This window comes from Mustela nigripes, chromosome 10, assembly GCF_022355385.1.
Source record: "Mustela nigripes isolate SB6536 chromosome 10, MUSNIG.SB6536, whole genome shotgun sequence".
Lineage (NCBI taxonomy): Eukaryota > Metazoa > Chordata > Mammalia > Carnivora > Mustelidae > Mustela > Mustela nigripes.
In genome coordinates, this window is record NC_081566.1 from 66,687,011 (window position 1) to 66,710,686 (window position 23,676).

Sequence of the window (23,676 nt, forward strand, 5' to 3'; positions counted from 1 at the left end):
CCTGTACCGGGGTAACGTGGACCAGAGCCACACACACATCCACCCAGGCCGGGGCCCCTCACACCAGGAGCGTCACACACGGGAGATGCCATCACCTATGCAGACATGTCCGCTGTCACGAGAGGCATGCCAGAACAGGCTGCTGACAAGTAAATCACGCAAAGAATTTCTTCAATGAAACCAGCCAGAGCTTGTTTTGAAAACAGACCTGGAAGGGAACCGGACAGGTCTCAGCATTCCCGCCTCGCATGGGCACGGCTAAGCTCTGAGAGGCCCTCCAGCCTGACTCCCGGGTCCAGCCTGTCTCCCATAACCTCCCTGTCCCCCAGAGGTCACCACTCCCACACCAGTGCTGAGAGGCAGGAGCGGCCTGCATGTCTGGGTCCCGGGCAGCTGGGAAGCCCACTGATGCCCCCAAAAGCCAAGGAACTGCTCCATCAGGCAAACTCGCTAAACCCCACTCTCCAGACGGCCCCCCGCTCTCTCACACCGGCCCCCCGACCCCCCCCACTGCGCTCAGCAGGGGGGACAGCCAGCTTCTCTCTTAGGGGGCTCTAACGATCCCCCAAAACCACATGTGCATAGGAAAGGGGTCCCGAAGGCTTCAGCCGCTGATGGGAGATGCCACCAGGTATCCTGTCCAAGCCTCTGCGGTCACTGCAGCAAGGCACAGCAGCACAGCCACCCCAAGCTGGAAAGTCAAAGACTGGACCCAGTGCTGGCCAGGCGGCCCAGCTCTACTGCCGCCCACTGTGGGGACAACGTCTGTAACCTGAAGAGGGACAGCCACCAAGGACACCAGGTGCACAGGAAGGGAGCAGACCAGTGCGCAGGCTCTCCACGCAGCAGCCAGGGACCAGACACCTGAGCAGACGCGGGTCCTCCGGGAGCCGCCGAGCACTTCGGAAGAGCAGACCAGTGGACTTGTGTCGGGACGCGTCTACCCCAGAGGACAGGGTGGGGCTCACGTGAGAAAGAACTTTCTTCCTGAGCAGACATGTCTCCAAGGAAGACACACAAATGGGCCAGAAGCACACGGAAACGTGGTGAACATCACAGCTCCTGATGGAAACGCAGACCAGCCCCACACCCACTTCACACCCCGGGGGTGCTCTTACCAACAACCAAACACAAAGAACAGAAAATCCCGAGCGTGGAGGAGGCTGTGATTGGAACCCTGTGCATTGCCCGTAAGAACGTAAAATGGTGCAGCCACGGAGGCAAACAGTGCAGTAGTTCCTCAAAAGATTGAAAACAGAACTACTGTGTGAGGCAGCAATTTCACTTCTGGGTATTTACTCGAAAGATCCGCAAGCAGGGACCCAGACAGATGCTGTCCAGCGGCGCTCACCGCAGCGACCGCCACGGCGGCCAGAAGGCGGAGGCAGCTCAAGGGGCTGTCCACAGGTGGGTGCACATGCCACACGTGGGCCACTGTGCCCTGAATAGGCCTCAGCCTCAGAGGAAGGAAGCTCGGACACTTGCTACAACAGGATGAACCCCGAGGACATCACGCTACGCGAAACAGACCTGCCACCGAAAGACAGCTCCACCCGTTCAAGACTGTGAGCACAAACCTCTCCTTAATGAAATGACACAATCAGATACTTCAACATGATTCATTACAATCTTATCAATAATTATTACTCTATTTTCTACATTTCAACTAAAGGTATCAAAATATAATTTTCCAGAAAACCATGAACCAAATTTAATTTCAGCATCAATTAGCACTTGACTGGCACTTCCGTGAGGAGCGAACCTCAGAGACAGGGAGCCGGTGGCAGTCCCCTCCGCATCCAATGGAGACAGAGTTTTGGTTTGGCAGCAAGAAGAGCTCTGGGAGCCGACGTTGGGACGGCCTGTGAACCGTGCAAACGTGCTTCCCGCCACTGAACAGATACTCAGAAACGGCTATGGTGGTCAAAGCTGAGTTACATGTGTTTCACCACATCCCAACATTTTTAAAGACAAAGAGCGAGCTTTCTAACACACAGAATTTCTTAAAGCTGTTTGTGACCGTCTGAGCAGAGGGTAAACAGGCCTCAGCCTGAGTCCGAGACATTCCCTCCGCACAACGCTGTCAGCCATCTGCCCCCCTGTGCAGGCTTCCAAGGCCACGGTAAGGTCCGGCATTCGGACGATGAGTCTGTTCTGGCTCAAAATGTACACAAATCACAGAATGTCACGGACAGGTCAACACGAGCTAGCCTGAGGACGTTCCGATGCATTTACATGGTCTCCCCGAGGGAGCCACACCAGTTAGGCCCTCCCGGCTTCCTGTCTGGGCCTTCGCAGGAAAGGAGCTTTTGAGAAGAGGGTCCGACAGAAACCTGCCTCCTGCTCTCCACGGGCAGGACAAGGACCAGCTGGGATCTGAGCCTGCAATCTTACGTGCGTCCAATTCAGAAGCTCCTTAACCCAGGCCGCCTCTGGCTCCCCCAGGACAGGAAAGAGGGGCGTCACGCGGCGAAGCAGGAAGAGGAAGAGCCACCGTGCGCCAGCCTCCGCTCGGGGCGGAGTACCAGCCTCTCTGGGCCAGTCTTCCCCCCGAGGCCGGGTGCGAGAGCCAGCAGGGCGGGGACGGGCCCGGCCGACACTTCTATTCCTGTCTTTCTGTTTTACCCACATGTGATCAATGCACGGGTGTTGTATTTTCTGTTTTAATTACCTGGTACTTAAGAACAACTCTTTTGGCTCAACCCTGTTGCCGGGCTAAAGAAATGCGACGCTGAAGCCTGACACCGTTCTAGGACGCGGACACCGGGAGCAATGGAATGGGCTCCTGGAGTTGGGGGTGAGCCCTCCATCTCTGGAAGCATTCAACCAGACACCAGATGACCCTCCCCCCGACACTATAATCTGAGAAACTCCTGCACTGGGTCTGGGTCTGCTCAATCCTAAGCTTTCACAGGAAGGAATCCAAAGATGTCTTAAATTGTTTTCTCAGGAAAAACACATAACAGTCGTGTTGGCTGCTGCTCCGTAGGCACCAGGAGAAGAATGGGAAACAGAGGCCAAGCAGCTCCCTCTGGGAGGCAGGACTGACACAGGAAGGGTCAGGACAAGAGGCACTGGTATTAGAAACCCTTCCCAGCTTCTTGGCCACGAGAATGTACTAACTTGATAAGAATTTCAGCAGTTAAGGGTGACTTGGCTGAGTGGGTTAAGTGTCTCCCTTCGGCTCAGGTCATGATCTCTGGGTCCTGGGATAAAGCCCCACATTGGCTTCCTGCTCAGCGGGGAGCCTGCTCCCCCCACCCCAGCCCCACGCCGCCTGCCTCTCTGCCTACTTGTGATCTCTGTCTCTGTCAAATACATAAAATCTTTTTTAAAAATGTCAGCAGTTAAAAAAACACATTAATCACAGTTACTAGACAACACATTTTCGAGAAACACCTGGTAACATGAGAGCCTCACGGTGTTCTCCACACATGCACTGAAAAAGGAAAGCAGGGACGCCTGGGTGGCTCAGTTGGTTAAGCAGCTGCCTTCGGCTCAGGTCATGATCCCAGCGTCCTGGGATCGAGTCCCACATCGGGCTCCTTGCTCCGCAGGGAGCCTGCTTCTCCCTCTGACTCTGCCTGCCACTCTGCCTGTGCTCGCTCTTGCTCTCTCTCTCTCTCTCTCTGACAAATAAATAAATAAAATCTTAAAAAAAAAAAAAAAAAGAAAGAAAATGAAAAGTCATTTAAAAAAAAAAAAAAAAAAGAAAGAAAAAGGAAAGCAGCACACTGAAATGTTCTCCCTGGGTTTCTCGAGGTGGTAAAGATACTGATGATCATCATTTTTCATACTTTTGTGGAATGTTTCACGTTTTCTATCAAGCACAGTAATTTCAGTAACTCCCCAAAGGCAGTTTTATCATCTTTAACACCTTTTTAAAATTGAGACATTAGTAACTGTGGACACTAAGTACAGCTACACATTCTCAGTGGCTCCCCCATGAAGCTGGGGCGCTACATGCCCCGGCCCCCCATCCCCCGTCCACGCCTCCGCAGCCAGGAAGGGGACCCACGCAAGCAGAGCCGAAGGCCCCAGCTGCCGGCAGCACCACAAGCAGCGTGTGCACCCCACATGGGAGCTGGTGCTGGCCTCCCTCCCAAACCCGGATGGCTACAGGCTCGCCGTGACAGCACCAGTTGGGGAACAGTAACACAGTGGACACTTCCCCGCCACGCCCACCATGGTACCTGTCCAAGGGGTGCCGCTGGCCTCGGGGCTCCAAGTACTCCAGGAGCCGTGCCCAAACTCCTCCCGAGCCCGGAGCTGCACCACGTGCCGCAGGCCCTTCCAGGCGTCACTGATGGTGCACTGGTGCCGGGGCTCCTGGACCTGCGGGCAGGGGGCCCAGCAGCAGCGGGTGAGGCCAGGGTGCACCAGCCAGACAACCCTTGCCCCCCCTTCGGTGGCATCCTCTGTCAGATGGGGAGGGACTGGCTGCAGAGACGCCCAGAGCCCCTGCACGGACCCTGCCAGCCATGCCCTCGCCTGCCTGCAGCCCAGCTGCCCGTTCTGGGCACACACATCCTCTCAGGCCGGTAAAGGCGGGGCACAGCATCCTCACTGCTGTGTGCTGAACGCGATGACCCAGCCTCCCGAGGACCTGGGCCTCACCCACGCTGCACAGCAGGGCGTCACACGACCACAGAGAACGCCTGTGGCATCCCAGGAACCCCGAGGGCTACTCTTCTCCGTAAGTAAAAGGATTTACCATCCACGTCGTGAAGGTCTTCGAGCGCTCAGCCCGGTACCGGAGCTCGAACTGCAGCCTGTAGAAAGAGGAGTTCCAGGAGGGGGGGTCTCTCCACGTGACACGGAGCCAGCGGGGATTTCCGTCCACAGGCGTGACGGTGACGTTGGCCGGCGGGTCGGGCTGCACTGCGGGCGAGGAGGGCAGGCTCCCATGCAGCGGCAAGCGTGGCCCCCGTCCCCCCCGGAATGGGCCGAAGACGCCCCAGTGCCCAGACCAGCCCCACCCCCCGTGTCACCTGCCAGGGCATGGGAATCCCCCAGGGCACCAGCCCAGCACACCGCCCCCTGTGCCCCCCAACTGTCTGGGAGGGGCGTCATAGGGGCCGGGGCATCTGGCCGGGGCGCACAAGAGCTTACTCACGGATTCCATAGCCCTTAAACGGGTAGAGGCTGCTGGACTTGGTCCCAGCACTGCTGCTGACGCACAGGGACACCACGTACAAGGAGTTGTCCCCCTCCGGGACCTCCAGCTGGCAGGAGAACTTGCGGGGCCCCTGGGAGTAGGGGCACGGCTCCTGGGAGTGTCCCAGCGGGCGGCTCTGCCTGTGGACACAGGACAGGACGGGCTGGCTGCCGGTGTCCGCCTTTGTTCGGGGCCGCGAGGTTGAAATGCCCCACGCTCAGCAGCACTTAGCAGGTCTCGTGATTTCTGTCGATTATCCAGCCTCACCGAGCCTCGGTTTTCTCATTCGGAAATGGGAATATCGGTAACACCGACCCCCCGGGGGCATGTTAGGGTTTGCTGACCACACAGGGAGACAACCAGGTTAGTGCCTGCGCAGGCAGGTCCCAGTGCCGAGCTAGAGCATACCCCGCCCCTAAGGCACTGGACGAGGGAGCCTCCGGCCTCTGTCCCCAGGGAGGGGCAGCAAGAGGCCAGGGAGGCCCCCTCCCCAGCCCTGAGTCTCTAACAGAAACCACTTGGCCTCGGGGGACGAGGACAGCCCATGGAACAGCCAGGCACCTGCTCCCCGGCTTCCCAAGGAGGCCAATGAGCCCGGAAGAGACTCTGGTCAGCTACAGACATTCAGGGTGAGTCAGACACGGTCCCACCGGGCCTGGAAGCCTGACGGGGCCACTTAGGACGTGTGTGGGCGCAGGAGGGGCGGGTAGCCCCTCACCCGGCCGCTCGCCGGGGCTACAGGTTCCTGCTGATTCAGGGGCCGACCCCTGCTTAGAACAAGCTTCCCCCTGCTTGTGCGCTCCCAGGCAAAGTCAGAGCCTCCATCCCACCTAACGCTGAGGGGTACTGAGGGTGGGCGCCTCTCCAGCCGTCCTGGTGAGGACGCAGCCCGGGGCCCACGCTGGGAAGAACGGGTGAGCCAGCACCGTGGGGCGAGCACACCCGGAGAAGGAGCAGCGCGCACCTTCCCCCCAAGGACTGGCAGCCCTTCTCCTGCTTCCCCAGTCCAGGAGCTGCCGTGGGGACCCAAGAGCCTGCCCAGTGTTTCCATGGCAGGTCTGGGCAGGGAGAGAGACCCTGTCTGGGGACAAACACCTTCTAGGTCCCAAACGACGACACCGGTGACCCGAGTCTGCGTCCCGGAGGTCCTGATTACCCCTACGGGCAGCCGTGCCACTCGCAGGCGGACTGTAGCTCAGTCGTGCACAGAGAACGGGCAGTAAGATCGGCCCTTGATGACACTCGGCACACGGACACCAGCAGAAACCAAGCCCTGGAGTCACTGCCCGGATCTCTGACCCTGACAACCTCCATTACCAGCACCAGGACACGGGGCCAGCATCTCCCCCGACAGCCTTCCCAGCTCCTCCCGGGCCCCGCGGAGCCCCCCCTCCACACCCTGACCTCCCCCCGCACCTGCCCCACCATGGCTCTCAAGGCCTCTCCTAGGGAAGGGGCCTGATAAAAGGCTCACACCCCACACTTCTCAGGAGCTTCCAGCTCGGGCCCTCTTGGGGCCTCTGCACCTTCTTCAGAGCCAACCCCAAACCTGGCATTTTGAACAAACTCAGACAGACTGGGGCTCTGATCCTAGCTGAGCCACCGACAAGCAAGATGACCTTAAAGCGAGTTCGTGGATGGCTCGACGTCAGTCTCTCCATCTGCTGAGCAAGGGAAGGGACACTGCTCCCCCCACGGCTACGGGGTCAGGTGGTCACGAAGCAGCACCGCCCAGCTGGCAAGTTCTCTTTCTGTCCCCCAGCCCCTCCCTCATCCCCAAGTGGTGAAGTCTGGGAACCCCTGGCCCAGTGCGAGCCGGCACCCCTCCGGGGGCCTCCAAAGGATGGGGCAGACAGACACACAGCCTGGTCCAGATACTCACAACTTCCTCACCAGTAACGTGGCCCTGGTGGTCGGGGAGGGTGGGTGCTGGGGCGTCCACTCACAGGCTACCTTGCTGAGCGGACTCTTTCGAAAGCAAGTGAGCTGGGGCTCCTCGGGGGGCACTGAAGGGAGAGCACAGCCAGAATGAGGGGACACGGCCCTGCAGCCTCCCAGCCAGCCCCAAGACCACACTGAACTCCCCAACACACACACGCTAACCACCAGGGACGCTGGGCACAGGAGTGACGCTGTGGAGGAGGAGGAGCCCCCAAACCCAGGCCTCAGGCTGTGAACCCCCGGCCTCAGCCCTAAGCACGCGGGCCAGGAGGGTGGGGTCCCCGCCGGCCAGATGCCCCCCCACCCATCCATCTCGGGGCTGGCAGGTGGCAGGGGATCCTTCCTGATTTTGTCAGGCCAAGGAAATCACAGGCATTTAAAGGGACAGCTGGGACCCATCCTCTCGCACTCTGAGCTCCCAACTCACCGTCCACCAGCAAATGCACGGTTCCGGCCAGGCGGCCATCCTGGTAACAGGAATAGTTTCCAGAGTCGCTGAGCTGCACGGACCTCAGAAGCAGCCTTCTTCCCACAGCAGCCCAGCTGCCCTGCGGGGAGCCGGCCACGGGCTGCCAGTGAACGGTGGCGTCGTCTCCCGGCTCCCCGCCCGGGCAGGTCAGGGTCACGCTGGCCCCAGGCAGGCTGGTCACCGCACCGCTCGCCACCTCTGTGGAGGGAGAGGACGCTCGGTAAGCCCACAGCAGCCAAGAAGGGCTTTGCTTCTGCTCCGGGAAGTCACGCCTCTGTAGCCCAACCACTGGTCCCAGCCACAGTCCCCCAGGGACCTCGGGAAGCCCCCTGACTCCTCTGATCGGAAAACCCTCGGGACGCCTGGGGGGCTCCGTAGGTGAAGGGGCGCCGTAGGTGAAGCGTCTTTGGCTCAGGTCATGGTCCCGGGGTCCTGGGATGGAGACCCATGTCCCTGGCTCAGCAAAGAATCTGCTTCTCCCTCTGCCTCTCCCCTCCAAGCGAGTAAAGGATTTAAAAATAAGTAATAAATAAAATATTTTTTAAATGTATAAGTGAAGAAAAAAATAAATGAATTTTTAAGAAAAGGAAAGAGAAAACCCTCAGGGGCCTGCCCCTGTCCACAGCATGAATTCCGAGCACGAGGCCTGGCGCCCAGGGTCTTCCACCACCCGCCCCAACGCTCGCAGGCCTCACCTCTCCGTGAGCCCCTCGAGGGTCCGGAGCCCCACCGCTGCTCCCCATGACCTTCTCCGTCAGGTCTCCATACCGCCCAGCCCAGGCCTTCCCTCACCCCCCGCTGGGTCAGGTCCCCACCGGCGCCCCCTTCCTTGCCCGGACCCCACCCGCTGCCACAAGGTCACCACATCTGCCCCCGTCTACCCTCCAAGACTCTAACGCCACAGGAATAGCCAGCCTGGGCTCTGCTCTGCTCCGTGTCCGGGCCCAGCCCACTGCCTGGCACACGACAGGGGCCGCCGGACAAGCGAACGCCCACACCCAGCTGCTTAGCCAGCGCAGGGCCGCACCGGGACTCCCAGGCCAGCAGGGGACCCTTCCACACGCGGTCAGACGCGCGGGCGTCAGGAGGCGGCGCAGCGGCGGGGCGGCCCCGCTCTCCGGGGACCCACTCCTGCCTACGAAACCTGCAGGACAATGCGGTTTTTATCCTCGGGAGCAAATCGGAAGGTAAAAAAGAGCAAATGTGCCCCCTCCTCCTGATAAGTATCATGTATGTGCGACGCAAGAGAAAGAATACTGAAAATTAAAGAACAGGTGAACTTCCTTCAGTATAGGTTAACGGAGTCTCAGAATTAGAGATAAAATTAGTCAACCAATTAACTCAACGCGTCCACCCAGCTAGGGGAATCGAAGCCAGGAAATACAGCCATTTTTCTTATTAAGCACACTTGGGGGTGCCTGGGTGGCTCAGTCGGTTGGGCAACTGCCTTCGGCTCAGGCCATGATCCTGGAGTCCCGGGATCGAGTCCCGCATCGGGCTCCCGGCTCCATGGGAGTCGGCTTCTCCCTCGGACCTTCTCCCCTCTTGTCCTCTCTCTCTCTCAAATTAATAAATAAAATCTTTAATAAAAAAAAATAAAAGCATACTTGGCCCTTCCAACCATCTGTGAGCGAGCAGCAGCAATAAATCCTGCCCAAGATTTAGGAAACGCCCGGCAGGAACTGGCCTCACCTTCCCCCAGCTCCCGGCCTGAAGAGCCAGCATCAACGGGTCTGACCCGCTAAGCCTTCCTCTGGGGAGGAGGAGCTCATGTCCCACTTGGCAGGCTGTCCTTCCGGCTCCACCACATCTAAGGTGGCAGACAGAGGGACTAAGGCTCAGCGAGACCCCCAGCTGGAGAGCACGCCCAGAGTGACGGCTGGACACGGCACGGCCTTCAAGAGCCCTCCTCACTTCACCCCTTGGAGCTTGACCCGCCCCTCCCCAGCACCCTCTACCCGGAGGCTGGCCACTCGGGGATGGGGACAGGGGCAGGGTAGCCACCGGTCCTCACCGGGTTTCTTCGCCAGAGCTTTGGACTCTGGAAAAACAGTCGAATCTCACCGTGCAGGGAGGGCCATTCGGGCTGGTTCGTTAGACCCCACGGCCTTGATTTCTCCTCCCTCTCTGACCTACATCCCGCAAATATTCCAGAAGGACCCCAGGGAGGAGGACACCGTCTGGCAGCAGAAAGACCCTGTCCTCGAGACAGGAGATGCATTCCCCACTGCAGAACGGGGACTCGGGAACCAGGCTTCCCCAACAGCAGCACAACCCAGCCCCTGGAAGCCCGGGTCCCCTGAGGGTGCCTCCCTGCCCAGACGGCTCTAGAAGCCCGAGCCACAGCACACCCTGCATGTGGGGCCCTCGGTAACGGTCAGATGCTGTTTCTGAAGCCGGAAGCTGCCTCCGTGTGTGGTGACCAGCCGGTCCCTCCCTACCTGCTCTAACAATGCCCACAGCACTGGGGCAGCTCGAGAAAGAGCAAAGAAAAAGGCTTTTTTTCTCATCCACAAAAGCAGAGCTGGGGAGCAACCTGATGGCCACTCCCTCTGCCAAGTCGCTTGAGTAATGGTTTTCTGAGTCTTTAAAACTGAGTCACCATTTTTTTTAAACAGGGAATGATTAATTATAAACCACCCATTGGCAACTATTGCCTGTCCCGGCCCTTCTTCCAAATGCGTCTCTTTTGGGGGCGCCGGGCCGGCTCAGTCGGTACAGCAGGCAACTCTCGATCTGCGGGTTCAAGTCCTGCAGCGAGCACAGAGGGCCCCTCAAAAAAAAAAAAAAAAAGCGTGCAAACTGTTTCTTCTAGAACCTGTGAAGAACACTTTGTCAGCTTCGCTTCTGAAAACACTCTGTGCAGGCTGGTCAAATACTCAGCCAGGAGAGACGGCAAGACAATAAGGGAGCTGAAGCCAGGGCGGGCAGGGCCGTCCCTCCGGCCCTCACCCTGCTCCACGGGGACCTCCACCCCCCTCCGAGCCGGCCTCGGCCCAGCTCTCTGCAGGGAGGAAGTGCTGGCCCCGCTCAGCCCGGCCCGCCTCTCCAGAGGGCGGGCCGGAAAGTGACTTCTGTCTCTGCCTTCAACCTTCTTGCAGATTTTAGATCTGTAAGCCGCGTGGTTCTCAGAACCAGTACTGCGCATTTAAAACAGAGGAGCTGCACAGCCTGGGCCTCTCCAAGCTGCTCTGCCTCAGGAGGAGGAGGGACGAGAGGCAGAACACAAGGGGACGGGGAGCGAGAGCATGGGCTCCTCAGGACAAGTCCCTCTGGGTCACAGAGGGTTCGCCCACCCCTGGGCTCTACGCTCTGTCCCTTGTCGCCTCTGCTGGGCTCTACAGCCCAGGCCCTCAGCTCTGCCGGCCAGACCCCTGTCTGCTCGAGGTCACGGCTCCTCCCCGTCTGCCCAGCCAGCACCCCCCAGCAAGCAGGCCCCTCCCCAAGCAGGACTCCCTGAATGAGGGAGCGGAGTGGCCCTGCACGGCCCCTGGGGCGCCGCCATGCCTCCAGATGCACCTCCTGGCCTTCACTCAGACGCTGGGCGCTGGGCGAGGGGGCAGCACGGAGGGGGCGGCCCCCGCACTCCAGCACCGACCCGAGAGCACGCGGGGCAGAGCCACAGCCCAGCGGTCTGCGGGCAGGGCTGCAAGCCTGCACCCGGCCCCGGAGAACAGAGGGCGTCTGGGTGCCACCACAGGCCAGGCTGGAAGCCCTCGCCGGGGCAGCACAGACAGTCGCCACCACTGTCCACGGCGGCACCTCAGACCCCTCAACGCCCTGCAGGGAACTCACCGCTGCCTGTACCACCGGCCGTCCGGAGCTGTCCCCAGCGCACTGAGGGATCCGGGGACGGGGGATCGGAGTTGGGGTCTGAGCACTGGGGCCGCAGCAACTGGAGCTCTGATGGGGGAACAACTGGAAAGAGCACCAGAAAGCGAAAGCCCACAGAGGACGGGTGGTCAGGGGGCCCTTGAGGGTGAGACTAGCCTCTGCGGACAGAAGGGCACAGGCCCAAAGCCCCCAGCCCAACCCCAAAAGGAGCCAGACTGTGCCTTCCTTCTATTCACCCTCCCATCACCTGGAGAACGAGCCTGCTGTCCCCCAGGCCCCAGTACCAAGCACCACGGAGGCAGGGGACAGCAGGCGGCACTGGAGGACCGGGAGCCTCTTTCGCTCCTCCGCAGGCTGGCGTCCAAAGCAGGACGGCAGACCCCGCACCCCAGCTTCCTGCGAAGGCAATGGGCCCACAGGGGACAAAAGCACATCCCCGGGGACTGAAACCGGAGATGTCCACTCCAGAAAACAAGCCTCCCAGCAACACGCCCCCCGAAGGCCCCCGTCCTCAGCATCAGGGCTGGCCCACCACTTACCAGAAACCATGCATCCAGGATTGGGGCAGCCCCACGGGGAAGGGACAGGAAGCCCGAGTCCACCCCACCCCCCACCCTCATCTCACCACAATTCTCAGGCAACCTTGGGCTCCTCACAGAGCCACTGGCCAAGCCCCCGTTGGACTGTAAAGCAAGCCTTCAGACCCCACTCCTGCCCCCAGCATCTGTCCATGTGGACTCATCAGCTCTCACAGGTCAGGAAGCGCGTCTCTCTCTGTCTGCTGACCTCGGACAATACCAGCCTGAAAACAAGTCATCCATCAACAGGTTTATCATCCTAAGAGTGGATGACTTTGGTTTGGAGAGAGTTGACAGACACACCCCAGAGCCTGCGGACCAACACTGCTCCTCTCCCTGGAAAGCTCCAAGGGATGGGCGCTCCCACAACCTGCCTGCACCCCGTCCTCGAGAGCAGTGACCCCCCGGCAAACAGCCCCACGCCTGCAGGCCCCTCAGGCCCCGGCCACCCCACTCTCTGGGACGCTGCCCCACAGCTCTGGGAAATGGGGCCCCTCCTCGTTCCGGACCTCAGGTTGGGTGCCAAAAACCCGAACAGCTCTGCTGCTTCCCTCCTTCTTTTCCTCTTCAAGTAAACTCACAAATGTCAACAATCAGAAAAACATGCACATGGAGACATATTTCTCAACTCTGCCACGGCCCTCTCAGCTGCCGCTGCCAGCAGAAACAAGGTCAGCTTCCCAGCCCCGCTTATGTAAGTGGTGAGCTCGCCACGCAGCCCGTGGCCACCGAGCACGGGCGCGCCTGCCGATCCCAGGGCCCTGGAGGCTGAGCAGGGACTCAGGTCTGGCTGTCAGGGCCCCCCTGGCACCGCAGAACAGACTCCAATTTCTCAGGCTACAGGGGCCTGGGGTTTCAGGCAGGTCACTGAGAAACCAGGTTCCTTCTCAGCAATAAAGGCCTTCAACTGAAGGCAGTGGCAGAGGCAAAGTACCCAAGAGGGCACGGGTCCCTGTATCCAAACGCAGAATTTGGTCCGGGGGTGGGGGGGTTGCCTAGAATACGTCCCCAGTGCTCTCATCTACCCTGAAGCAGCTCTCCGGACCGCCCGTTGTAATCGCTGTTAGCCGTCAAGAGCGTCAGCTCTCCCGGGCCTGCCGCTCCTCCCAACTGCCAGGCAGGGAAGCTCGTCCTGCAGGGCAACCCAGGCACCCAAGTTCGGGAACCTGCCAAATTCAAACAGCATGGGCTCCAGGTCTGTCTGGACAAGGGTCTCTCTCCCCTGGGACACGTGCCTCTCTGGGCTCCCCCCAGCTCCCCCTTTCTGGGCTGCCGGCCACCTGTCACCTGTCACTTCCTGCCTTTCCACCCACCACAGCAGCTCAGGAAGGGAGTCCCGGGTGTGAGGGACCAGAGGGGAGCAGGCCTCCCCGGGCACACTGGCCGGCTGGACTAGGGCCCAACCCTGACCTTCCCTAGGGCAGCAGCTTGTAGGGGACGGACGGACGGACACACACACAGACACACACACACACTCCCCACCAAGTCACCCGTTCACGTGCCTAAAGGCTAAAGTCCGCGGGTCCCGGGGAGAGGCCCCGCCTCCTCCTGGAACTCAGCCCTGCGCCCCACACCCTGACCTCCGCCGGCAGCCCGCCCCTCCTCTCTCCTGTTTGCGGAGCTGTACCTGCTCCTATCGGCCTTGTCTTTGGCAGAGTTGGTATTGACCTTGGCTCCGCACCGTGGACTACACCCTGCCTGGGGGGAGAGAGGAGGCTCCTCTCTCCCATACAAAGGAGGTGCGCTCAGACCTGCGTGGTGACCGGCTCCAGGGGGAAACATGTCCTCCCGCCCCCGGGGCCTCTCAGGGAATCCGCAGGCCCAGCCAGGAGGGTCTGGCCAGGTCACCTCTCCGAGGTTATCACCTAGTTGGACGAAAAGACACCAAACAGGGCAAACAGCCCGAAGGCCCCAGAGGCCCACTGAGACTGACTCTGCCTCTGGACAGAAAGGGGCTGGGTTGGGGATGCCGGCCCAGAGCCCCCCGTGGGGGCTGCGGCAGGCCGGCTGGGGCCCGTGGGTAGGGTGGCCGGGACAAGTCGTGTCCACCCCTCGGCTGCCCCCCTTCCCCCGCCCTGAACACAGCCGTTCCCATCTCTGAAGGCAGCCTCGGTGGTCAGGCAGGAGCCTGCCCTGGGGGGGCGGGGGGCGACGGCGTGGCTGGAGGCGCTGCGGTGGGGCTGGCGGGCTGACCGCGTCCTGTCCCTCGCCCCACTGCTGGCCACGCGCTCCGCGAACGTGCACGAAGCTGCCCTTCCGCGCCCGGCGCTCTGGTCTGTCATGCAGGCCCCGACGTGGGCTCCCGCGGTCCCAGCGCGGCCTGAGCTAGGGCCGAGGTCACGCGCCCGCGAGCACCAACCCGGGCGCGCGCACCTCCCTCACCCCCGCGCCCGCGCGCCCGCACCTCCCCCGCGCACACGTCCCTCCGGCTCACCCCGGGTCCCCGGGAAGGACGCGGCTGGAATCCGGTCCCAGGCCCCCTGCCCTGCCACCCTCTGCGACAGAAGACTCGGCCTTGCGGGTGCGCCCTACAGCAACCTGCAAATCCCACCTGACCCTCGTGAAAAATCCCGTCGGGACCGTTTTAGAGCCAGACAGGCCGCCTCGAAAGTGAGCAAGGGCCGCCGTCGAGAATGAGGCGGGGAGGAAGGAGAGGGGGCGAGCCCCGCCAAACCTTACAGCGCCCTACGAAGGGCCGCCAGGGAAGCAGCACAGGGCGCCCCGAACAGACTCAAGTCATGGGAAAACTAGAAATGGCTCAGAAACGGCCATCACCAGAGCCCGCTCAGTGCGCACTGACGAACTGCACACTTTAGAACGGCTGAGCTGATCCCTCTGATGTGTATCTACCACAGTCTCTTACTGGGCGCCTGGGAGGCTCAGTGGGTTAAGCCTCTGCCTTCGGCTCCGTCCTGATCTCATTGTCACCCGGCTCTCGGCTCTGCGGGGAGCCTGCTTCCCCCCCAGCTCTGCCTGCCTCTCTGCCTGCTTGTGATCTCTCTGTCCAATAAATTAAAAAAAAAAAAAGGGCGGCTCAGTCTGAGTGTTGGCTCAGCCAAGGCCCTATCCCAGGCCTTCCCCCCACCCCTCCCAGCAGGACAGTCTGGGCCAGGGATGAGCCTGGAATCAAACCCGGGCCCAACTGCTCACCACACCCAGAAGCAGGGGAAACCCAAGCATTTAGGCATCTGGCAGACCTGAGAGGTGCCCTGCAAACTCAGTGAGGCAAGGGCGTCCGGCTGGCTCCCGGGCTGAGGGATCCACTCCGGAATGCCCCCGGGGTCGTGCTTGCTCTGGGGGTCGGAGTGTGAGCTCGGACACTCTGCACGCAGCAGGGCGTCTGCAAACACTCTCTCCCCCTTTCTGCCCCTCCCCACTCTAACTAAATTAATAAATAAATTAAAAACCAGCACTGGGGGGAAATGATTTTCACTAAACTGAAAAGGGACATTAGGTTATAACTGGGGAAAAACAGAGCCACACCTCATGCCTCAGTCTATGAACTCAGAATGGATCAAATATTTAAATAGAAAAACCTCTTCAAGCAGGGGTGGGGATAATCTTTTAAGATAATATTGGCAAAAGGAAGATCTTATTAAGTATGAAACAACACCTAGAAGCTGTGGAGATTGATAAACCCAACTACATTTTTAAAAATCAGCATGGCAAACACAATCCCCCCCCACCCTGGAAAAGTCAAAACACTGATTGACAAACCAGGGAAAAAATTCATAAATCACATCATAAAAGCCTAAATTCCTTAATATATTAAGACTTCCTGTAAACAGTAAGAAAAAGACCAACAACCCCCACTTCTTAAGTTGAGAAACAGGTGATGCAAATGTGTCTCAGACATGGAAAACCCAGTCTCCCTCAGATAAAGTAAATGCAAATTAATTCCACACAGACTCCGTTTTCTGTGTAGATGCTAGTTTAGTAACACACTCTGGGCAAAGGTCTAGACGGGGCATTCGCTCACTGCTGCTGGGGGTCGGAACAGGTGCAGCCTGGGCGCGCTCTCGAAATTACAGACGTCCAGGGCCCGTGGCCCAGACTGCCCCAGGCAGCTCACCCCACAGGGGTCCTCCCACAGCCTTGCCATCAGGTGCCCACCAGGGGACTGGGAGAAGGACTCCTCTATGCTTGTAAGGCGACACCGAGCTCTTAATCTGCGTTCCTTCCTAGTCCGAGGGCTGCACTGGTGAGGCCAGCCCAGGGCTCAGAGCCAAGTTCCAGCCGCAGGGCACAGGGTGCACTGAGGAGCTCCGTGACCTCGGGCTTCTCAGGGTCCTCACACCCCACTCTCCCATCCATAAATTGGAAATAAAAAGATGACGCACTTCAAAACGATGTTGTGAGGCTCACATCCGGTAATTAAGGTTAAAACCCCAGCCTTGGGCGCCTGGGTGGCTCAGTGGGTTAAGCCGCTGCCTTCGGCTCAGGTCATGATCTCAGGGTCCTGGGATCGAGCCCCGCATCGGGCTCTCTGCTCAGCAGGGAGCCTGCTTCCTCCTCTCTCTCTCTCTGCCTGCCTCTCTGCCTACTTGTGATCTCTCTCTGTCAAATAAATAAATAAAATCTTTAAAAAAAAAAAAAACCCAGCCTTATTTTCCAGACGTGCGATCTCTCAGGAAATACCAGGAGAGGGAGCGCACCAGCACGCGCAGAGCGGGGCTGGGAGATGGGGGGTGTGGGGGGACAATCCCAAACAGATGCTGCGCTGAGCATAGAGCCCAACGCGGGGCTCAAGACCCCAACCCGAGCCGAAACCAAGCCGCTTCACCAATGGAGCCGCCAGTGCGGCTCAGCAATTCTTGTCCGCACTGGCCCAGTGGCCTCCGCTTTTCTGCAAGGGAGTCCTCGGACTCTAGCCACCCCTCCTCCCGTCCGAATGGGCTCCCGGCATCAGTAACATCCAACAGGCCCCACTTATGCGTCCAAGTCTTGCCTGCCGAGGCTGGACACGACCTGCCCCAAACTGGGGGGCTGGCGAGCGGCCTTCTGCACCGTTCAGTACTGAAGAGGCGGCAGCGCCTCCCGCCACACCAAGGCATCGTCTCTTGTTCGACCTCTGATGTGGGCGCTGGCAAGAGAGAAGGTGACCCTGGCATCACGGTCCCCTCCAGCTGGGCGGGGGCGGACTCGGCAGCACATGTGGTTTAGGGCAAAGAGCGGGCTTCAGAGCCAGGCCTGTCACTTCCTTGCTGTGTGATCTCGGGCGCCCACAACCTCTCAGCCTCTGTCTCCTCTTGCCCACTCGAGGACGGTTTCCACAGCTCCCACCTCCGTCGACGTGCCCCACCGTTTCCAGCCGCACGCACGCGAGCAGACAGTTGTTGTCTTTCTAGAAATCCCTTTTCTTGGCCCCACTTTTCCAGCAAAGGCGCACCCCACTGCCCTACCCCGTCTACAGCTCACCTCCTCCAGAGCAGCCTACGCGCCGCGCCAGCTGCCCTCCGCCGGGGCTCTCAAGAACCCTCCCGGCAGCCCCCGGCCTCCAGCCTCACAACTCCTCCTGTGAAGGTCACCAAAGGCCTGCCTGTTTCCAAGCACACCAGTCGGGGCCCAGCCCCGCTCTGGCCTGAGCCCCTGCCCCCTGGGACACTGTGGGACACGGAGGACTGCTCCCTCCTCTTCCCCAAGCTGTCCCCACTGGGCTGCCAGACCCCCACACTCCTGGCCCCTGTGACGTCACCAGTCTGCCCCCTCGGTCCCCTCCTCCCCAGCCAGCCCGAGCAGGCTCCGCAGGCCACTTCTCTCCTGTCTCCCAGCTCCACTCAGCACGCGTGAGGCTGGCCACCCTCCAGGCCTGAAATGGCAGCTGCCACGGACCTACCGCAGGCGCAGGCCCCGTCCTCATTCCCAAACTCCAACTCCCACGTCTCCCACGGCTGATCTAGGTCTCCGTTCCCAAATGTCCCAAACTGACCTGATCTTCCCCTCCAACAAAACCTGCCCCCGCCCCCTGCCTGTCCCGTGTGCCCAGCACATGGCCTGGGGCAGAAGCCAGCGCTTCTCTGCATGTGGCTGGCCCTGGCGTGCCGTGCCGCTGGGCAGGGAGGGAAGAGCAGGCGTGCTCTTCAGGAAACGCGGCTGGGAGGCGGAGGGACACAGCACAGGGGCTAGAGGGACAGCCCCGATGCAGGGACTCAGGGCCCCACCCCTACAGGCAGAGCCGGCAGAGGGCAGGTGGGAGTGCGGGGCCCACTGGAGACCCAGCAGCACACTGGGCAAGAGCGACCGTGCCAAGGGCCATGGACCTCGCGGGATCTCATGGCCGAGGAGAGAGTGAATCACGGATTCCACACCCAAAGGAAGCGCCCACTCAGCCCTCAAGCACTCTCTTACAGACCCTACCTGGATGGCAGCTTCCCCACTGGTGTCCAAGGGGCACCAAGTGTCCCCATGGAGCCCTCTGCCCGAGAGCCTACAAGGCCCTCGGTGCCCGCCTCATCAGGCTGCAACTTCCCCGGGGGGACGGAGAGGGATCCCTACTGGGTTCCCTGGGGCCCCCTTCCCATGTCACCCTCTCCAGGACAGCCTCCCCTCGGAAAGGCCAGCTCCACGGCCCGTCACATGCACACAGTCCCAGCCCTCCCCCGCTTGTCCCCTGTCCCCCACTACCCAGCTCGTTTCCCCTCCCCCATGCCCCCCCCAATCGCGGAACCACGGGTCCTCGTATTTAACTCCAAACTGAAGCACAGGGAGCCGGGGACTTCGGTCTGTTTCGCTCATGTTTGCATCCACGGCTCTAAGAACAGCGTCGGGAACACCAGCCGACAGAACAGTTTGCTCGAACGCGCGGACTGTCCGCTCCGGGACGTCAGCTCCGCAGACTGACTCTCCCGTACCTTCGTACCTTCTCTCCTTTCATCCTCACTACGGCCAGGTAGGTGTTTGTTGCTTGTATTTTCCAGACGAGGACGTGAGGCTCCAGGAGGGAACCTCACAGAAGGCTCCCCACTTGCACCGCTGGGCAGACAGCCGGGGTGCTGAGCTGCCCCCCCGTGGAGAAAACGAGGTCGGGCGGGGGGCGCTGGCCGCAGCAGGAAGGCTTGGGAAGAACCCGAGCCCCCCTCCATCCGGGCCACACGCCCAGGATAACTTCCCACAGTGACGGAGACTCTCTGTGTCCAGGACGCGAACGCCACTGGCGCTGCTGAGCAACGGAGGACAGTGGCTGTGACCTGACTTCACCGTCGCTCGTGTAAATGGAGCAGCCACACCTGCCCAGTGACTGCTGGCACGGGGGCACACGGGCCGGCCGGGGTGAGGGGGAGGCGGGCACAGTGCAGAGCGCATGGCTGCCCCAGGGACCCTCACACACACCTCAGCCGTGGGCCGGGGTCTGTCCCCGGGGTCTGTCCCCGGGGGCTTCCTCCGCACCATCCCGCCTCCGGACAGTTTGTCCTTAGGGTGCTGGCACCACCAGGCCTCAGGCGGCTGGGCTTTCTCGGTCCCTTTCAGGGACTTACTCTTGGCCATGTTCAAGCTCCTTTTAGGGTGGAGTCTGGGTGGCCGGTCCCACACGGGCCCCCAGGGCTTTACGTGGCCTCCGTGTTTGCTCAAGTAAATAAACAAGGGCCGAGCCAAGGCGGGGAGAGACTTCTGGGGACCAGAAGCCGGAGGGCGGAGGGCCTGCCTTCAGCGGCCTGAGCACCACCGGAGCCTGCCATCCTGGCCAGTGAACCACAGGCCAGTGTAGAAAGGGACCTTCCCCGCTTCCAGAGCTCTCTCCGCAGTGGATCTGGGGTGGGGGCCAAAATCCAGCCAACACAGCCTCAAACTCTGATACACCGAGACCCAAACCACCCAGCTGGGGAGGCCCGACAGGGGTGAGGCTAGGGCAGGCAGGCGCTGCGGCAGGAAGACGCGCCTCGAGGGAGGTTCAGACGCCCAGACAGGACTCTGGAGACACTGGCAGCTGTACGCGCTTGCCTGTGCCCCGTGGCACTCTGCAGCAGGCGGCAGGAACCTGAGTCACCCGTGTCCAGGCCTTCCACACCCAACACCTAAGTCCCAGCCGTGCAGGGCCCCGACAGCAAGTACCTGAGCGGGGCCCTCAGCCCGGCCATGCGGGCAGCCTCTGACTGCGGAGAAAGCAGGCCTCCGGCTGCGTGAGCCCCCCCGCCCCCGCCCCGAGACCCACCGGATTTCCCCTCTCGCCCAACTCGGCCTCTGTTGCCCCTTCTCCTCCCCGAGGCGGGACATGCACACTCATCGGCTGCCTGCTTCCTGGACAATATCTTCGCTTTTACTCCCCAGCTTGTGGGCCGAGTCTGCGTGGGCGTGGGAGGAAAGCGGGGTATTTTCTGCTTCTCTGCATTTTCCTTCTGAACTGGGCTCTCACTTCCTCCCCCAGCTCTCAGTTCTGCCTTTCCTAGGCTGTCTGGGCCTCGAGACCACCACGCAAACAGAGACTGACCACAACCTCTTAGGAGCCAAGGCAGGAATCCCCCTGAGACAGGTGCCCTGGGGCGTGGTGGGAGGTGCACAGTCACTAGCAAGGGAGCCCCTTGCAGGGGGCCGGGAAGATCACAGACACCACAAAGCCTCCACCACACCCCACCCTGCAGACCTCTGGCACCCCCATGGGATGAGCCCAGGTCTCACTTCCCTTCCGTCGGCCCCTTTGGCCCCAGCACTCAGCTCCCCTCCTCACAAACAGCCCCAGCTCTGCTTCTGGGGGGGACATACAGCACTGGAGCCCCAGGAGCCTGGGCCTCCACCAAGGGTCTGCCCACCTCCCTTCCCAGCGTCTGTGAGCCTGTCTCCCCGGCACCAAGTGTATTTTAGACCCAGCAGAGGACAGGGACAGAAGCGAATGGTATCTGCGGCCCCAATCAATGGTGACTGCTCCCTGCAGGGGTCCCCTGTGTGCACTGACAGAGGGAACCCCTTTAGGTCCCTCCGCCCAGCACCAGGGGCACCACCAGCCAGAAGGCAGCCCACCCCCCAGCCTCTGACTCTGGCGTCCTCTCTGGACAGAGAGATCAGGCTGAGGATCTCTGCCCAGGACAGGAGCCCTCGGTTCCCAGAAAGCTGCAGGCTGCCCCTCAGAGAAGCCCTCGCAGCCTAAAATAAGCTTCTTGGGAAGCAGTGGCCGCTGGGCTAGAGGAGAGCCTGGACACGCAGCTGGGCGTGCTGCCAGGGCCCACAGAAGGGCCTGGCTGCCAAGGGCTGATTACAGGCAACAGGAGCAGCAGGGCCCACTGCCCTGCGCCTCGCCCCTCCTCTCTGGAAGGAGAGCCCCGTGTGTACCAAGCCGCCCTCCGCAGGCCGGTTCAACGCCCAGCGCCGGGGTCTGCCGAGGCCAGTGCGGGCAGCGGGACGCGCCCCTTCGCGGTCGGGGCGCGGGGTGGGGGGCAGAGCCAGCCACGCGGCCCCCACAGCCGCCGGTCCTGTACACAGGACCCCAGGGCGGGAGATCCGCGCCCCCAACCCCCAACCCCGCTGGGACCTCTGCCCTTTAAGGACTCGTGGGAGCGCAGGGAGGCGGCTCGGGACGCGGCGTTCCCAGAACACGCCGGGCCCGGGGCAGCGGGCAGCGCGGCGGCCTCCGCGGCCAACGGCGCAGGACGCGGTGGGGCGCACGAGCGGCGGGTGGGCGCGGGACAGGGGCGCCGCCCCCCTTCCTCCCGCCGGCCGCCCCCGCCCTGCAGGCGCGCGCGGAGCTCTTACCCGGCGCGGGGCAGTCCCCCGGGACCACGACGGCCCCCGGCGCGGCCAGCAGGGCTGTCAGCAGCGCGCAGCGCAGGGCCAGCATGCTTCCTCCACGGCCGAGGCCCCGCGCTCCCGGGGCGGCGGGGCGGGGCGGGGCGGGCGGCGGGCGGCGAGCGGGCTCCGGGCCCCGAGGGCAGCGCCGTGGTCCCCGGGGACCCGCGCACGGCGCCCGGCGAGTCCCCGCGCTCCCTCGGCCCCGGCCGGGTGGCAGCTCCCGCGGGCGCACGACGCGGAGCCGCCGACCGTCCCGGCGCCTGTGACACTGGAGGAGCGGCCCCCGCCGGCCCGGGGCGCTGTTACGAAAGCCGAGCGCGTGGCGCAACCGCTCCGCGCGCAGCCGACCGCGGGGGCCGCTTCCGGCCGCAGCGCCGCACCTGCCAGTCCGCACGGCGACCCCGGCCCGGCTCCGGCGACCCAGGCCCGGCTCTGCCCACCGTGCGGCGGAGCGCGGGGGAGTGAGCGCCGCGCTCGGTTTTTGAATTTTGGTTTCGAGGCCGGGATCGCGCTGTCAGAGCCGCACCCGAGAGCCCGAGGGCGCCGGCGGCGCGGGGGCTCCGCGGCGGACGCGCCCGGGGAGCCCGGGAAAGCGCGGAGGCCCGGGCTTCCCCCACCGGACCCCCCTCAGGCTCGGGCGTCGGAAGACCCGCTGTGGTCAAGGTCGGTTCTCTCTCCCGCCTGCCCCCCGGGGTGCGCGCTGTGGGGGGCCCATCAGACCCGGTCCGCACCCAGACCTCTCCTGCTGTGTCTCTGATCGCATTTCCGAGTCTCTGGCTTTTCACTGTGTTCTCCTGTCCTATGCACAGAACAAAATCTGTATGACCCCAGAGACGACATGGACACCCCGACACAGGTCTGGGCCACAGGTGTCCACCGAGGTGGTGTTCACCGAGGTCGGAACCTGCGAGACTTCCCCGCCTGACAGATAGAAACTGGTCCTCGCTTTCAGGAGCAACCACAAGGACTTTTCAAAAGGGCCCACCTGTGCTCCTGGGTGGGGTGGGCGGGGGCCTCTGGACCTGATAGGGGGCCTCAGAGCTCCATTTAAAGAGGAAAAAAGTCCTGAAATAAGGTCTAGGTGGAGAAATTTCTGGAAAACCAACTACAAATTAGAATGTGCTTTTCTGCTTTGGGCTTCAAGCTGACCCTCCCCCAAATCTAGCTTCCAAACAGCTGGAACCCACATGGCCTGACTGGAGCCCCAGGGTGGACTGACCCTGACATGAAGGGACAGAGCTTCTGGAAGGCAGGCCCCAGACCCCATGCACCTGGGTCTCGTGGGAAGGCCCATCAGCACTGCGAGGCAGAACCAGGCACAGGCCCTGTCTCAGCTCATGGCGGAAGCTGCTTCCCGTGGCCACCTTCAGCTGCACCCACAGATCAGGAAAGAGAGGCCTTTGGAGAGCAGATCTTTTGGCCACTGGCCTTCTCTTCCACTGTTTTAAATGGGGTTGCAGCAGGGCTGGGAGGTGGTTCCCACTGTGGCAGCTCCTTCCCCTCCATCTGTAGCAGATGCACACCTGAAAATAACCAGAGGGATGGGCTGCCCACCTGAAACCAGAAAGCCGCAAAAAGCCGTCTGCTCAAAGAGGAGGGTCTGAAAGAGACATGGAAGCCCAGACCCCACCCGGCTGCCCTGCCCACAGCAAACTGGGCCTCCCGAACCTAATCCACCCGTGGGGAGCCTGTGTTCTGGACTCAGACAGATTGACTGATTGATTCTCATCCCAGCTCTGCCACGTGCTGACTGCGTGACTTGGGCAAGTTACTTAACCTCTCTGAGCCTCTGACTGCCGATCGATCTGTAAGAGAAGAGCGACACTGCGCTGAGCGCTGGTGTTGTGGTTCCGGTGAAAAGATCTGGCCCGTCTTTATTCTCTCAGCCTCATTTTCTGACCTCCACGTCTTGAGTACAGTTATGTTCTTACAGTGTTGTGTACGGCTCCTCGCCCCGCGCTATGTCTTCTACCACATAT

The 23,676-nt window shown here is 61.6% G+C and overlaps 1 protein-coding gene across 1 annotated transcript in view; it reads right to left on the reverse strand.

Moving 5' to 3' along the window:
- The window catches only part of IL6R (interleukin 6 receptor), a 37,424-nt gene extending 15,620 nt beyond the window's left edge, over positions 1-21,804 (reverse strand). The window contains exons 1-6 of the mRNA XM_059413850.1: positions 21,662-21,804; positions 7,527-7,766; positions 7,041-7,164; positions 5,117-5,298; positions 4,715-4,881; positions 4,194-4,335 (exon numbers count right to left, since the gene is read on the reverse strand). Of these exons, the coding sequence (XP_059269833.1) occupies positions 4,194-4,335; positions 4,715-4,881; positions 5,117-5,298; positions 7,041-7,164; positions 7,527-7,766; positions 21,662-21,746 (940 nt within the window). The 5' untranslated portion in view covers positions 21,747-21,804. The remainder of the gene's footprint in view (positions 1-4,193; positions 4,336-4,714; positions 4,882-5,116; positions 5,299-7,040; positions 7,165-7,526; positions 7,767-21,661) is intronic.
- Between the last annotated feature and the right edge of the window lie 1,872 nt (positions 21,805-23,676).